Here is a 14,655-nt window from a genome sequence, read left to right on the forward strand (position 1 = left end):
GAACAGTTAGATGTAATTTTCTTTTCTATCTCCTCAAACAGGAGTCCTCTCTAATTTCATTGAGTGATCAGTTATTTTCATGTTACGTAAAACATGACACAGAAAGTCTGTTTTTTTCTCTGTGCTATTTCATTATTTTATATAATAACATTATATCTCCTGTACTCTCTCCTATGTAATGTAAATAGTCACAGTCTCTTCTGTCTCTTCTCGTATGAAAATGTATCCAAATCCCTTATTATTCCTACTACTATTATTGTCTGAATCCCCTGTAACACTGAAACGTTCTTTTTTTGAGATGCTATGTGGCATGTGGCATGGCAAAGATAATGCTGATCTGCATTACAGCAAAGTTTACCTCCCCACTGGTCACCATTTTATTCCTCATTTATCCTATTTTTTTTTTTAACTACAGTTCAGAATTTCATTTATAAGAGAGGTCTTCCTTGAGAAGTGTTCTGTGATGCTGAAGTGTCTTTACTGAATTGATAAAGTTTGCTTTAAGAGGTATTAGAGCATGTGTAATTACATTTTCTACCTCTAGTGCATGCTGCTTTTAATGTTGACCTCATCGTCTTTTCACCTAGTTTTTTTTAGGTTTAACTTGAAATTCTTCACTGTCATTTCTGGTCTTTCCTGACCCAAATAATTGTGTGTTGTCTACAGACTTTGCCACCTCATTGCTCGTCTTCTTTTCCAGATCAAGAATAAATGTAGCAAACAACACAGATCTGAGTTTACCAAATCTTTTTGCTGATGTTAAAATACTATTTGGAGACTTAAGTTAGACTACTCAGATGATTTGATAAATTCTTTTTATTTAGATTTCAATAGCTAAATGGACTAGATTGCTGCTACTTTTTTTCCCTACAAAAAAATGGAAAAACCCTAAAGATCTACCAAATTGTCTTACAGACCCTGTCCAGAAGAATTTCAAATCCCTATTTGGAAACTCCTTCAAACAAGGTACTTGTCAAGCTTCTTTTTAATTCCATTTAATCAAACAGCATATTAGGAATCTTTTTGTGTTGGTTCAGCCTCTTAATCATAGCTTTGAAGACATATGTGAATATGGCCTGCAGTTAAATCCAGTTAACAAGTTATAATTTGTGTGTGTTAGAAATTGTCTACTTCTATTACTAAATTTGCAAACTGAATTGTTTTGAATTCTGACATGCCTTCACTTCCGAGCCATTTAAACTATTACCACCATTTAAGCTTGCTTTTGCAGTATTTAAGAGCTCTGTTTTTCCATGTCACAAGACTTTCCTGTCTCAGGGCAATTTTATATTCCTTGGAAGATTCCTAAACATAGGAAACAAACAAAAAAAGAAGGTGAAACTGCATCATTGCTTTTCTTTCAAGTTAATCATTTATGTTACTCATCTTTTTTTGGGATGATGAGGAAACATCACAACAGAAGCCTGAGTTAAAATCGTCAGTAAGGAGTGGTATACAGAGTCCAGGTGGAACTTAGTTTTATGGAAGATGTAGTTGAGTCCTGCAAGCCTTGAGGTGTAAGGTAGAAATTAGGTGTGGGGGAAGTCAGAGGTGTGTCCTGTCTGAAAGACCAGATCCTCCTGGCAAGGTATGGATGAACTGACCTGTAGCTATCACAGGGTAGCTCCAAAGTTTTGAACAAAAAGGTAAAAAAAAGGTGTTTCAGTGTGGATTAGGCTTGTGTTAAATTATTTAACTCAAATACATATGAAATAATGTTTAATTTTAACTATATTTGTGTGGGTTTACCACAGTTAATATAGTCTTTTTGTTTTGCTAGAATAACACTTGTTTTCATTTGACCTTGTCTGTTGTTCGATGTTAAAGCTGACGGACAGCAAAACCTCTGCTTTTGTAAGGCAGCAATTGTAAAAGTACCCCAGTTTGTGGAGGCATCTGCAACCCGTGATACAGCTGGGTATGGCAGAAGTTGGGGTGCATTTCCTATGAGGCTTTGAACGTTTGCTTGTCATTTAGCTGGGGGGAAGGCATTGCACAGAGGGAGGGAGTAGGCACTGGCAAGGAGATTCACTACAGCAGAAATGTGACCTGTTTGTCACAGTTTACAATTTCTCTTTTTATTCAGATTTATGGAGAAAGTTCTTCCTGTGCTGGGAGAGCTCTCAGGAATATTTTTACTCTACAAGCATCTGACCTGATTAAAGACAGGGTGTACCTTACTGGCATTTGCAGGTAACCCGAGATCATTCATTTTAATCAACGGGATGGGTTTTATTTGCATTTGTCTATGCCCTGATTTGACAAAAGGGTAAACTCTAAGAATGAGATTTTGTGTGTGTTAATAAGAATCAAAAATATTTTCTAAAAAAATCTTTTAAAATCTCATATATTTCAATACCTTTTCTTATGTTAATTTGTCTGTGATCAAAAAACAGCAGTGTCCTGATTGCTTATGTTTTCACACAAAATTGTGTTTGTCTGTTATTTTGTTGACAAGGAAGAGTATTAGATTCAGCCCTGGTCTGGAGTTATAAAACAGATTGATTGGATTCCTGAGATTTAGTTACACAGTGATTTTTGCATGTAATTTATGTCGTATTTCTGTAATGAAGTGATTTTCTATTTGTACTGCATTATAGCACAAATACTTCCCCCTGTTTTTCAGTCATGCCAAAATATACAGGTCTCTATTATAGCAGCATTCATTCATATCTGTATTTAAGAAAGAGCTGTAACTCCTTTTTTTTGGATGATTTAAAAAGTTAAGTTAACCAATAATGTGAAAGGTGAAGGACACTCGAGGTCTTACACATATATTGTGTAGCTGTATTGCTTATGCCTATGCTCAGAAAGGAAATAAAATTCTGAGGCTAAAAGCTGGATTTTATTTAGCTCTTACACATCTTTGGATAACACTGTATGCAGCACAAATTGATAAAAATATTACATATTGTAAAGTGTGCTACATGAATTAGGTATGTAAGGGAACTTACTCATTTAACACGAGTTCCCTTGTTGTAACTAGGGGCATCCCCTGAGACTTGCCAGAATAATTTCTTCCCTTGAAATGAATAGGATTACAAAAACTAGTAAATGAGACAAAGGGTTTGCCCTGCTGAACAAAACGATTCACTTTTAATAGCTTTAAAAAATAGCTCTTTATTATAAAAGAGCACTTTAATATTACTGTAGTGTAAGAAAACATGTTTTGCTTATTTTCAGGAGAAGCTGTGTTGGATCCGAACTCGTAGATTGGCTTTTGGAGCAGTGCCCTTTTGTTAAGTGCAGATCTACAGCAGTTGGAGTGTGGCAGCTTCTCCTGGATATGGGCATTATATTATCAGGTCAGTCTTGATAGTGCTTACAGCGTGCGGAAGGCTATCGGTTTCTCCTGCATAGGAAAAAAATCATGGTTTTGATGAGAGAGGAAGGAGGGTAAAAAAAATGCAGATTAATCCGATTTTCCTGACAGTTGTTTATTTTACTGTCTTTTGGGTAGGCTCACATCTGTGACCTTTCATTTAGTAAACAACAAAGATTTATCTCTCTCTTTTTTTTTTTTTTTTTTTAAGTCAATTTCCTTCCTTTTACTTTTGCAAATGTAATTGCCTGTTACCAGGGTGCAGACAGCATGCATGTATTTTCCAGCCTTATTTTTTTTTTAATACACAAGCTCTTTTAGGTTTTTCACGGGACAGCAGCTGTTTAGTCACTGCAGATCATGGCTTTACCAGACGACATCTCTAGCTATTATTAATTTTTCTCTTCCTCTCTTGGTTTTTCATAGTTTCAGACTACAATGGATTGGGAGAGGATTCAGGATTCAGCACCTTGAGACAATGGTGATGCCAGGTTCTACCTGGCTGTCCCCATTTTTCCCACCAAATTTAGCTAATGTGGTTGGTGATCATTACACTGGTAACCAACTTATGGAAATCTGATAGAGTTTACTTTTTGTAGCTGGGTCTACTTAGGCAGCTCAACTCAGAGGATACCCCACCCTCATGTCTATGCTAGACACTTAACTGTCCTCCTTGTGAAAAGGTGAGGTGTTATGGAAGATTTCTGCGTGTGCATGCTGACAGTATATTGTGGCGGTGCAGCTCACCAGTGAAGTCAAGTGCAATAAGAATGTGGTGAGGGCACAGCAGCTTTACATGGTAAAGGTTTAAAGGCTATCTAATGTTCTTTCTTCCAACAGTGGACAGACAACTCTATTTTCAAGACAGTCATGCTTTCTACCAGTTCTCAGCAGATGAATGCACCTATCTTTTCTGTGAATTTGAGAAAGCGGAAGGATGGAAGAATGGAGTAAAGCTCCTACTTCAGCTACTGCCGTTGTCTCCTCCCAGGATTGACATGTGTAATCTGTAAGTGTGTGTGTACAGCTGTTTGCAACTTTTTCTGACTGTTTTGTAAATGGCTGGCTTATAATCACACTATTGACCCCCAAACACCATGCGAATGAACCAGCTTTCTTTTCAGAGTTGACAAGTTTTGTAGAGTTAGGCTTTTCATCTGAGAAAGTCAGTGCAGGTAGATAAATGAAGGCACTCAACTTGGAGTTTTTTTGCATATTGTTGTTCTTATGCACTAGCTTGCTGACTCTATCTTGCTATATTACCTGGGCAAATGGCTTTATCATATTTCTGGTCTCTTACATTTGAGGGTTTGGAACAAATTTGGCAGCAGGCATGCTGTGGAGCTGATTGACTAGCAGATCAGATGCCTTTGTGCTGTGTCAGGATCAGCTGTCAGATGGATAGAGAGGATGGGTAGAAATGTGGTAGCTTCAGTCATCTGCTTTTAGTTTCCTACTGCATGTTTGCCAGAGCTCTGTAGTCTCACATTATTATTCCTTTTTCAGAATAAGCCTTTTAAGAGTTTCGCTTCCTATATGTCCCCTCTTTCACCTGACTATTGGATTTTATCACACCCTCTGTGCTGGTACAGCTGTGCTCTAAACATTGCCTATTTAGAGCAGCTAGAAGGAAACCATAGTTATTTGTGTCACAGTGAGAGGCCATAATATATGAAAAAGGTGTCAGTGAGAGGTCTGGAGGCTCATGACCCCTCATGCCTTAGCAAATCTGCAGGAACTGTCCTGGATAGATAAGTTGAGTTAAATTCTTTCATTATGCCTAGCATGATGAATCCTCAAATGTGATACACTGTGGAGAGCTATTACTCTGCCAGTACTGGAATTTATTCTCTTTGATGTCAAAGACAAAACTGTCTTCTGTAAGAACTTTCCTTCTCTACATATTAGATTTTAAAAACACACTCTCAAATAAATGTCCAATGGAAATATTTTAAAGGAGCACAAAGCCCAAAGTCCTCTAAGCTGTCTCAAGCCCAGCTTCTTAAATTCAGGCATGTTGAGCTGGTAGAAAAAAAATCTCAATAGTTTTTCTTCATTGCTCAGGGCAGGATCTTGATTCCCTCTCCTGTTGCTGCCTGCCCTTACCAACAAGAAATTGGCAGTTCTGGAGTGGAGATTCCCTTGGAAGCGTATTTCTTAGGTCAGCTTTAATGAGTGTAGCCAAGTGACAAGGACCCCAAATTGGCTACAGCAGGGGACTGAACATGATCTTCTAAGCAAATGACTCACATGGGAGAAAAACTTCGAATGTTTTTGCAAATAGAAATTCTTGTCTTCCAGCCTGCTCTTGTGCTAAGCAGTTTGTCTGTCCTTTTAATATCAGGGCAATTTCATCTTGATTTCAGTGGGAATTGGGGTTTTCCTCATTATCACTGCAAATCAGACCACTTATCGCAGTTCATGACTACTTGTACAAAGGAATCAAAAAGAAAGAACAGAAAGGTCATATTGATGTGTTACATGAAGGATGCTGGGTAGGAAAGTGGATTGAAGACTTTTTAGGTTTGAGTTTACAGTCTGCTTTGCAGTTTTGTCATTCCAGTGCAACTGTCATTTCTAGTGGAGGATGATCCCTGTCACACAAATTGAACAGTTATTTATTAATGTACATTTACAGCTCCTTCCTGCTCACATTATTCAAATTTTAGTTAAAGCTGGATTCCTTTTGGGAACATTGTCACTGAAGAATTATTTTCTGGAGGTTTTACCCGTCAGATTGTAAGAATGCTTTTTTTAAAAAAAAAATATATATCAAAGGAATCAAATTTTAAATAATGGTATACTCTGAAGGGAGTGTGATATTAAAGGGAAAGGAGGCTTTTCCAGGTGCCATGGTTTAACCTTACTTGGCAACTAAGTACCACACAGCTGCTTGCTTACTCCCCCCTCCCCACAGCAGAGGGATGGGGAGGAGAATAGGGAAAAGGTAAAACTTGTGCGTTGAGATAAGAAAAATTTAATAATTGAAATATAATATTAACAATAATAACGATGATGATGATGATAACAACAGTTGTAATGAAAAGGAGAGAGAAAGAGAGAGCAATAAAACCTGAAGGAAAACCCCCAAAACCCCAAGTGATGCCCAATACAACTGCTCACCACCCGCTGACCGATGCCCAGCCCATCCCCAAGCAGCAGTCAGCAGCCCCTGGCCAACTTCTCCCAGTTTATATACTGAGCATGACATTCTATCGTATGGAATATCCCTTTGGCCATTCAGGTCAGCTGCCCTGGCTCTGCTTCCTCCCAGCTTCTTGTGCACCCGCTCACTGGCAGAGCATGGGAAACTGAAAAGTCCTTGATTTTAAGTAAGCATTACTTAGCAACAATTAAAACATCAGTATTTAATCAGTATTATTCTCGTACTAATCCAAAACACAGCACTGTAACCACTACTAAGAAGAAAGTTACCTCTATCCCAGCTGAAACCAGGACACCAGGTTCAAAATTCTCCATGCTTGATGTAAATTAATACACTGCTAAAACAAAATCTGAAAGGGAATAGATGTGATGAGGTGTTAAAGTTACCTGAGCAGGTTAAATAAACCCATATACTCTTTTTCATGAAGAAAGAGGGCAATTGTAAAAACTCTTCCTTGTAGTGAGTGTTTGTCTTTTCTCAAATGTAGAAGCTGTTTTGCATACCATTGGAAGCACAATCTTTTTTTTGAAATTTAATATTTTTGAAGATTTCTGTCTTTTTTTTAAATCATAGTCTGTATTGATGGCATTAATTCTGTATGTATATAGGGACAGAGAAATTGTACCTTATGAATTAGATTCCCTGCTTTTGATGAAATCAGAAGTGACTGCTTGTGCACCAAAAAGCAGTGTTGGACATCTCATGGTGGTCCTGGGATGCTGGGTGCATCCGTGGGTCTCTGTGGAGCACCATGGATCTGCTCTCCTGGAGTCTGTAGACCTGAGTAGGCAGTAGCAGCTCTGGGGACTTCCTTCAACAGTTCTTCTGGAAACCCTATCAAATAAATGTGGCCCAGGCTCAACTTGCTATACAGATTTTTAATGGATTTGTATTTGTTTCTGGTCAGTATTAGCAGTGTTACCAAATAATTATATTGTAACTTCTACAGTGAAAATAACATTCTGAAACCTGAGACGTGCTTATGGTTCCTGAATAAATGCTCCCTGTTGCTTTTTGCCTTGGCAAATTCCCTACATTAAACATAATATTGGTGGGAGGCTATCACGGAAAACAAGATGTGACATAGCAGATTTTTAGCAGCTCACACTAAACTGAAATGTAATGTTACGTGTATTCCACAGGACTGAACCCCTTTAAATGTTGGTCAAATGAGATGGGACTGATGCAGAGGCCTCCTGAGAGTCATTAGAGACCCTGTGTTAATCACAGCCAACTCTTCTTGAATGGAAAAAAAGTGAATATTGCAATAGCCTGGGAACTAAATATCTGTATTGAAAACTGTGCCATGGACTCCCTTACAACCTTGGGCAAACAGGCTCTCATCCAATGCCTCCTGAATTCTTTTCCAGTGACTGTAATGGCTTTGTATCAGGTGTTTAATCTTGGTGTGCTTCTATTTCCTCCTTTGTAAATGGAGGTGTTTTTAGCAACACCCAATTCTCAGAACCACTGATAGACTCAGTGAATATTTCAAGAATGAATTGGATAACTTAGACTATTGAAATGTATCCCATAATATTTTTTAATTATTTGAAGAGATGTTAACAGGGTTTTGTTTTTTTTTTATTTCTCCCATACTGCCCGTGACATTCTTTTTAAAACTGTTACATTATATTCTGTACCTTCTGTCCTGAAATAATTTACATTTTATTAATTTCAGAAAAGTAACCATTCTTAGAAGTAATTTGTTCCTAATGTAAATAGCCATGATTGGATATTCATTTAGTTACTGCCTTGTGGAGTTCCTGGAAAGCTTTTCCTGAATGCAAACAGCTCCAAGGTATTCATGGGTCTTTTATTGGCATTGTAGGTGGATTGTAAAGCCAGTGTAGAGACATATGTAGTGGCTCTACGCTGGGCAGTTGAGGTGCAGGCGCAGGACCATGGGTGTATCCGTATCGCTTCCTCCCTCAGCGGGTTGGGAAGCACTGTAGTTGATTTCACGTGGTGTGCAGTAATAATTGTGCTGGCCCTGACTTGCCTTCATGAAGGTCTAGGACGAACATCCTTGTATCTTACTCTGCTTAACACGCTACCGAGCCCACCAACCGCTGAGCTGTAGAAGCATTAGGCTTGTTTGCCTGGGCTTTGTATCTCCTGTTCGGTACCAGTCCTGATAAGTCTTGTCTGGCCCCTTTTGAAAAAAAATAGGCTGATATCTGTCCTGATTCTGTTCCTTAGTGTCCGTTCTATCTTATTTTTTTCCATTAGCCTGGGTATCGTAATGCACTCTTCCTCTCTGATACTGGAGTGCTGACTATAATTTTTAGTATATTAATGGTTTCAAAAGTATTTGGTACTCATATGCAGATGCATACTGGGAGTGGTTTTAAATAGAAGACGAAGTGATAAAGGCCCAAGACGGAAATAGCTACGCTATATGCTGTTCTGGGTTTATAAATTGCATCTGTGGCTGCATCTACTGAGCTGTTATCTTTTGCCTTCAGTTTAGAAGAATCAGGTCCTAGCCTGGTTCTGAGAGATCAGAAGAGATCAGCTGTGTAGGGAAACACAGGCATCTAAAAAGCTCAGTTATTTTAATCTCTTTACAAATTATAAAGAGAAGAAATAAATCAGTCGTTGTAAATGAAACTGCAGTCATTTATTTCTTTTGGTTTGTTTATAATACTTGAAACGTTAAATCCCATTTTTCTTTGAATAGGAAAGCAGTTGTGAAAATAATGGTGATTTCTAATCTGAATTACCATTTTGGTCTGAATATGCTTGCCCCAAGATGAATTCATGTGTTATGTGCCTTCTGACCTTTATTATTTAATCAGGGAAAGAAACTTTTGGACATGGGATATAGGAACCATAATATATCAGATGCATATTCCAGACATGTTATCAGCTCTCTCCCTAAACACATCAAGGCATATAAGCAATTAAATAATTTAAAGGTAGAAGCTTCTGCTAATACCTGGGATTTATGTTTATTACAGCAGCTGCAGTTTTGCCTGTCTGCTCAGTTTGCTGGCATGCCATACTTCTTGAATACCATGAACAGTAAAGATCTCAAGGGCATTTTTGTTTTCTTCTTCCCATAGTAATAACCCTTTCATGTTAGTATCTGTCTTCTGATGGTCAATAAACCTTCCGAAAAGCTTGCAGTTGTTTGAGGGAACTAGACTGTTCTAAAGAAAAACATAGTCCTGTTCCCTGCTGTCCACAGCAGCTTTTGTCTGGCTTTTTCCGTGTGGGTCAGACTTCTGTGACGGTTTCTAGAAGATTCTTCCTCTACTGCCTCACTTTTGCAAATGCACATTAAGTCTCTCTGTCTTGTGAGTAACTGTCAAGGCAACCTAATAAATATTCTCAGCCCTTGCTTTAGTTTGCCGATTTATGGCTTCTTACAGGTATTCTTTTCATTGTCATGGTTTTTTTTGATGTCGAACTTTATGTGTCACATAATGATTTTTATGTTGTATGCTTCTCTCTATGTGAGCTTGCATTCTATAGGTGTTACTTTACACCTTAGCAAAGCTGGCTGGTGGACAGAGGGAAAAGTCTTTGCTCTGTTGATGGAGTATGAACTAAGAGGGTCCTGCATTCTTCAGTTCTTCATCATATTTTTATAGCTGAAGAATTTTCTCACTGTTTTACAGTAGTCCAATCAAAAGAGTTCTTGACAGCAAGGGACAAAGGGTGTACTCTGTCGTTACTGACACAATTAATTATTGTCATATTGCAGTCATCATTTGATGTGGAATCTCAAAAGCCCTTTTACATCAGTGCCTGTGGCTACACAGTTCCTTGCTTTCTAGGAATCAAAGGATATTGAAACAGAATGAAAGGAATAATAAAATCTTATTTTTATTTTTTTAAGGCCTGATCAAAAAATAGAAGATACAGCAGAAACCAATGCTGAAATTCTTGCTCGTCTCACTTCTGCGGTAAGGTCACTGCATCAAAGTTTCTACTGATCATGTTTGAAATATTGTCATGTTTTGGATCCTTTCAAATTAAAGACTTTGTCTTAGTGAGCAGGTGTTTGTAATGCAAACTACTTTTTTATCTCTGAAAGGAGGAAGCTTTTACTGAGGTCTTAGTGTGCAATTCCAGTTATTAAAATCAGTCGAAATAAGGACTGCTGCAGCCTGCCCTCTTGTAATCCATGTTATCCATGGCCCAGGAGATACCAATTTGGAGGATCATGGTGATTTTCCTGCCAGGGAGCTTACACTCAGATCCTCTTGGTCAAGTAGCCATCAGTGTGAAGGCAATGATGGGGTGGGGGACAAAGGGAGAGAAAGGGCCTCAGCAACCCTGGTGTAGATTATTGTAAGCTTCTGAGGAGACCCACCTGGGAAGCCTGGGTATCTGGTTTCCCACCTAGGTTTAGCCTCAATAAACTCCATCATAATAAACAACAGCTTATCCTGTCTGTGCTAGAATTTGGTGCATCTTGTTGTAAGATCATTGTTCTAAGAAGCAGACCGACAGGACTTCAGAAGGTTACGCTAGATTCACTTGACCCAGTGTAATCTATATGATGGCACAGAGTGTACCCCCAGCAAGTTTGCAGGTGCTGCAAAACTGGGAGGTATGGTTGAGATGCCCGATGGGTGTGCTGCCATTCAGAGGGGCCTTGACAGGTGGGAGAGATGGGCCAACAGGAATCTCATGAGGTTCAAAAGGCAATGCAATGTCCTGCATCGGGGAGAAAGAACCTCGTGCTCCTGTACAGGCCAGGGGCTGACTGTCTGAAAAGCAGCTTTCCAGAAAAGGACCTGGGGGTCCCGATGAACAACAGGTTGAACATGAGCCAAGAATGTGCCAGTGTGGCAAAGAAAACCAAGGACCTCCTGGGCTGCGTTAGTAAGAGCGTTACCCTAGGCTAAGGGAGGTGATCATTCCCCTCTACTCAGCACTGGTGTGACACATCTGGAGTGTTGGCTCCAGTTCTGAATTCCCAGTACAAGAGAAACGTGGACATACTGGAGCGCATGTGAATGACCATGAAGATGATCATTCGGGGTTGTATAGTGTCTGGCTTACAAGGAGAGGCCGAGAGAACTGGCAGTTGAGCATGGAGAACAGAAGGCTATGGGAGGGTCTTATCAATGTGTATGTATGGAATACATACCTGATGGAAGGGAATAAAGAAGACAGCCAGGCTCTTCACACTGATGTCTTGTGGCAGGACAAGAAGCAGTGGCAAAAAATTAATTCAAGAAGTTCTGCTTAAACATAAGCAAAAACTTGTTCCTGTGAGGGTGATGAAACAGCAGAACAGGTTACCCAGAGAGGTAGTGGAGTGTTTATCCTTGGAGATGTTCAGAACTCAACTGGAAATGGTCCTGAGCAACCTGCTCTAGCTGACCCTGCTTTTGAGCAGGGGTTTGGATCAGATGACCTCCAGAGGTGCCTTTCTACCTCAGCCATTCTGCGATTGTATGGTTCTGCAAACGTCACACCTAAATCATGGTATGAGCAAAACATGGAAGTAGTGCTAGTTCTGTTTTAGGTTTGTGAGAAAATACAGAGATGAAAGTGAACCAAGCAGGGTAAAGTTGTCATGAAAAAGGCATGAGATTAAAAAAGCTATTTTAAGTAAAATTAATAAAGTACTATCTTGAAATTGCTGAAAAATGGAAGGGAAGGAGAATTTGTGCTATATCTTGTTAAGACAAATGCCTTCACAGGAGACATTTTATAGTGTTTCTTGAAAGCCAGTTGTTCTGTATGCTCAACCTTATGCAAAAACAATTTAAATTGTATGACATTAGAAAATTTTGTGGTTTAAAATTGTTTTTTATTTTTAATATCTTCTACATTCAAATTCCTTGTGCTCACTACCATTTTTTCCTCACTGAAAATGAAAGAACTCAGAACCTCAATATCCTCCATTTTTAGTTCCATAAAGAGAAAAAAACAGAAAAATTACAAAAACTTTTTGCAAAGTTGTATCTTTTTAAAAATCCACAAAACTACCAATGCTATAAAACATTGCCAGTACCCCTCAAAAGCTTCATCTCTAAAAATCAGAAAAATAATGTTTTTTCATCAGTTAAGAAAAAACCAGCACTCAACAAAATAAAGTGACTTTCTGAGTATTAACAACTGGATCTAACTGTTGCAGGATACACTTGAGTAAAATGCATATCCTTAAATATGTGAATATTTCACAGTGAGTTCCAAGTGCTTCACATCTAGCTTTACAAGGTCAAACCTTTGACCTGCATCCTGACTGATTCCAGCAGCAGGGCACATGGACAGTTGTTGTTTTTTTCAAATGAACCATTTTTCTAGCTAAAGAAAAATCAGACAGTTGCATCTCCAGATGGCCTGAGACCCATCTATTGCCATGGTACTGCCAAAAATACTGATATTTTCTCTTGCATTTTCTGATTTTCCACAAAACTGTGCAGGCTTTTTATAATGATTTTCTAGTCTATCCCTGGAGAAAAGACATAAGACCAGAGCAGCATCCTCCAAATACTAGCATCTGTATGTGAACTTCTCGCTCTTATTCCTCCAGAATATTGTTTTCCTCTATACAATTGAATGGGATCTAAAGTACTCACTGTGAATTTATGGAGAGCCTTCATGTGTCCCAAGGGAATATGAACAGCCCTTACCTTGCACTACTCAGCAGAGGGCTGGATACACCAGGATACATGTTCTCAATTTTATTTTTGCTGCCAGCTTCAGAATTTGTATGGAAAGAAACCTGGAAACCCAAAGTGAAGGTATTAGCCATGACTGGAAATACGTTCACACTATCTTGCTTTTTGGCTCACCGAATGTTTATGTATTTTCTGCAGAATCAAACCAATATTCCTTGAAGAACTTCTAATTCAGAATCCTTTTCACAATACTCTTCAGACCAGTGTTTCAGAAGTGGAAAAATAAAACCAAAACCCTTGCTTCCAACCCAGCACTAAAGCAGTCAGAGACCAGAGTTGACTTTTTTGTGTATTTCTAGGTTTGGACGTTCACATCCCAGCAGTGGTGATAGTACCACCTTCTCTTCTGCTTTTCTTTTTGCTTTTCTTGTAATGGAATAAAACATTCTGTGTCAGGTCAGAAGGATGCTTCTGTGTCAGCATTTCTTTCTGGGGGGATTAAATTCCCTAATTTTCAAACCTAAGCTGATTGTGAAGATCCAGCCCAAGCAACACTGGAGGAATCTGTGTGCCTAAAATACAAATCACTGTTTTAGCATCTAAAAGCACAGGAAAAACTGTAGGCATGCATGCATGTAAGGTCTAGTTATATATTTCTGTAACTCTGTAAAAGCTGTTGCTGTTGCAGAGGGTGGAACTCGCCTCACCTAAATATAAGTGTCCATATGGCAGGCATCTACATCTGAGCTAGCTTCCCCAGGTGCTCCTTATAGCCAGGGAGCAGAAGCAGGCACTTTTAGGATGCTAAATATGTGATTAATTTTGAAAGTCTACTTTAGGGAAAAAAAATCATACTTTAGGGAAAAACAGTCATACCTTAGGCTCCACTGGTCCTGTGTGCACCTTCTGTGAAGAGGTTATAGAGTGACTAGCACAGACATAGGCATCTGTACAAGTTTGGTGAATTCTTCTCTCTCTCTTTTTTTCTTTACTTTAGCCTGACTTTTTTTTTTTTGCTGGCCTTTCACTTATGACTTGTTCCCTACTGCTTTTTGTTACCAGGTGTTGTTGCTTTTGTACAGTTCCACTTTTCACATCCACTGCACAATTTGTGATTTATTTTTTTTTTTGATAATTCAGCCAGTCTGGAACTGATTAGTTAGGGAAATGCACTCTTGTTTTTAAACAATGGTTATGGAGATTGTAAAGATAGTAGCTATAGCTGTGGTGAGTGATACCAAGTCAGAAGGGCAGCGGGGAAAAAATTTCAGAAGTTTCTTTATCATCTTAATTTGTGGATAATGTATGGAATACACCTCTTTTAAGAGCAGAGTCAGATACAAAAGATAAGAAACTAACTTGCTGGGGGAGTCTCACTTTTTCTTTATGCTTTATTCTACAATGGAAGAAGCAGAGTCAGTCAAGATAACTGAACGGAGCCTATCGAATTATATGCTCATATCATATGCTCCATTACAGTGAGGCACTGACAACACCATCAAATGTCAGTTGTAAAGCCAGCTGACGTGCAAGCAGTGCAAAGTGCCATTTGAAATATGTTTACATCAGATAATCTT

The 14,655-nt window shown here is 38.8% G+C and overlaps 1 protein-coding gene across 3 annotated transcripts in view; it reads left to right on the forward strand.

Moving 5' to 3' along the window:
- RAPGEF5 (Rap guanine nucleotide exchange factor 5) overlaps positions 1–14,655 on the forward strand; it is a 173,498-nt gene that overhangs the window by 37,662 nt on the left and 121,181 nt on the right. For all 3 annotated transcript variants that reach the window (XM_080382161.1, XM_080382162.1, XM_080382160.1), the window contains exons 2-6: positions 916–966; positions 2,087–2,193; positions 3,184–3,305; positions 4,163–4,331; positions 10,336–10,402. In XM_080382161.1, coding sequence (XP_080238287.1) covers positions 916–966; positions 2,087–2,193; positions 3,184–3,305; positions 4,163–4,331; positions 10,336–10,402 — 516 coding nt within the window. The remainder of the gene's footprint in view (positions 1–915; positions 967–2,086; positions 2,194–3,183; positions 3,306–4,162; positions 4,332–10,335; positions 10,403–14,655) is intronic.

Source organism: Falco punctatus (assembly GCF_963210335.1).
Source record: "Falco punctatus genome assembly, chromosome: 4".
In the NCBI taxonomy this organism is placed as follows: Eukaryota; Metazoa; Chordata; class Aves; order Falconiformes; family Falconidae; genus Falco; species Falco punctatus.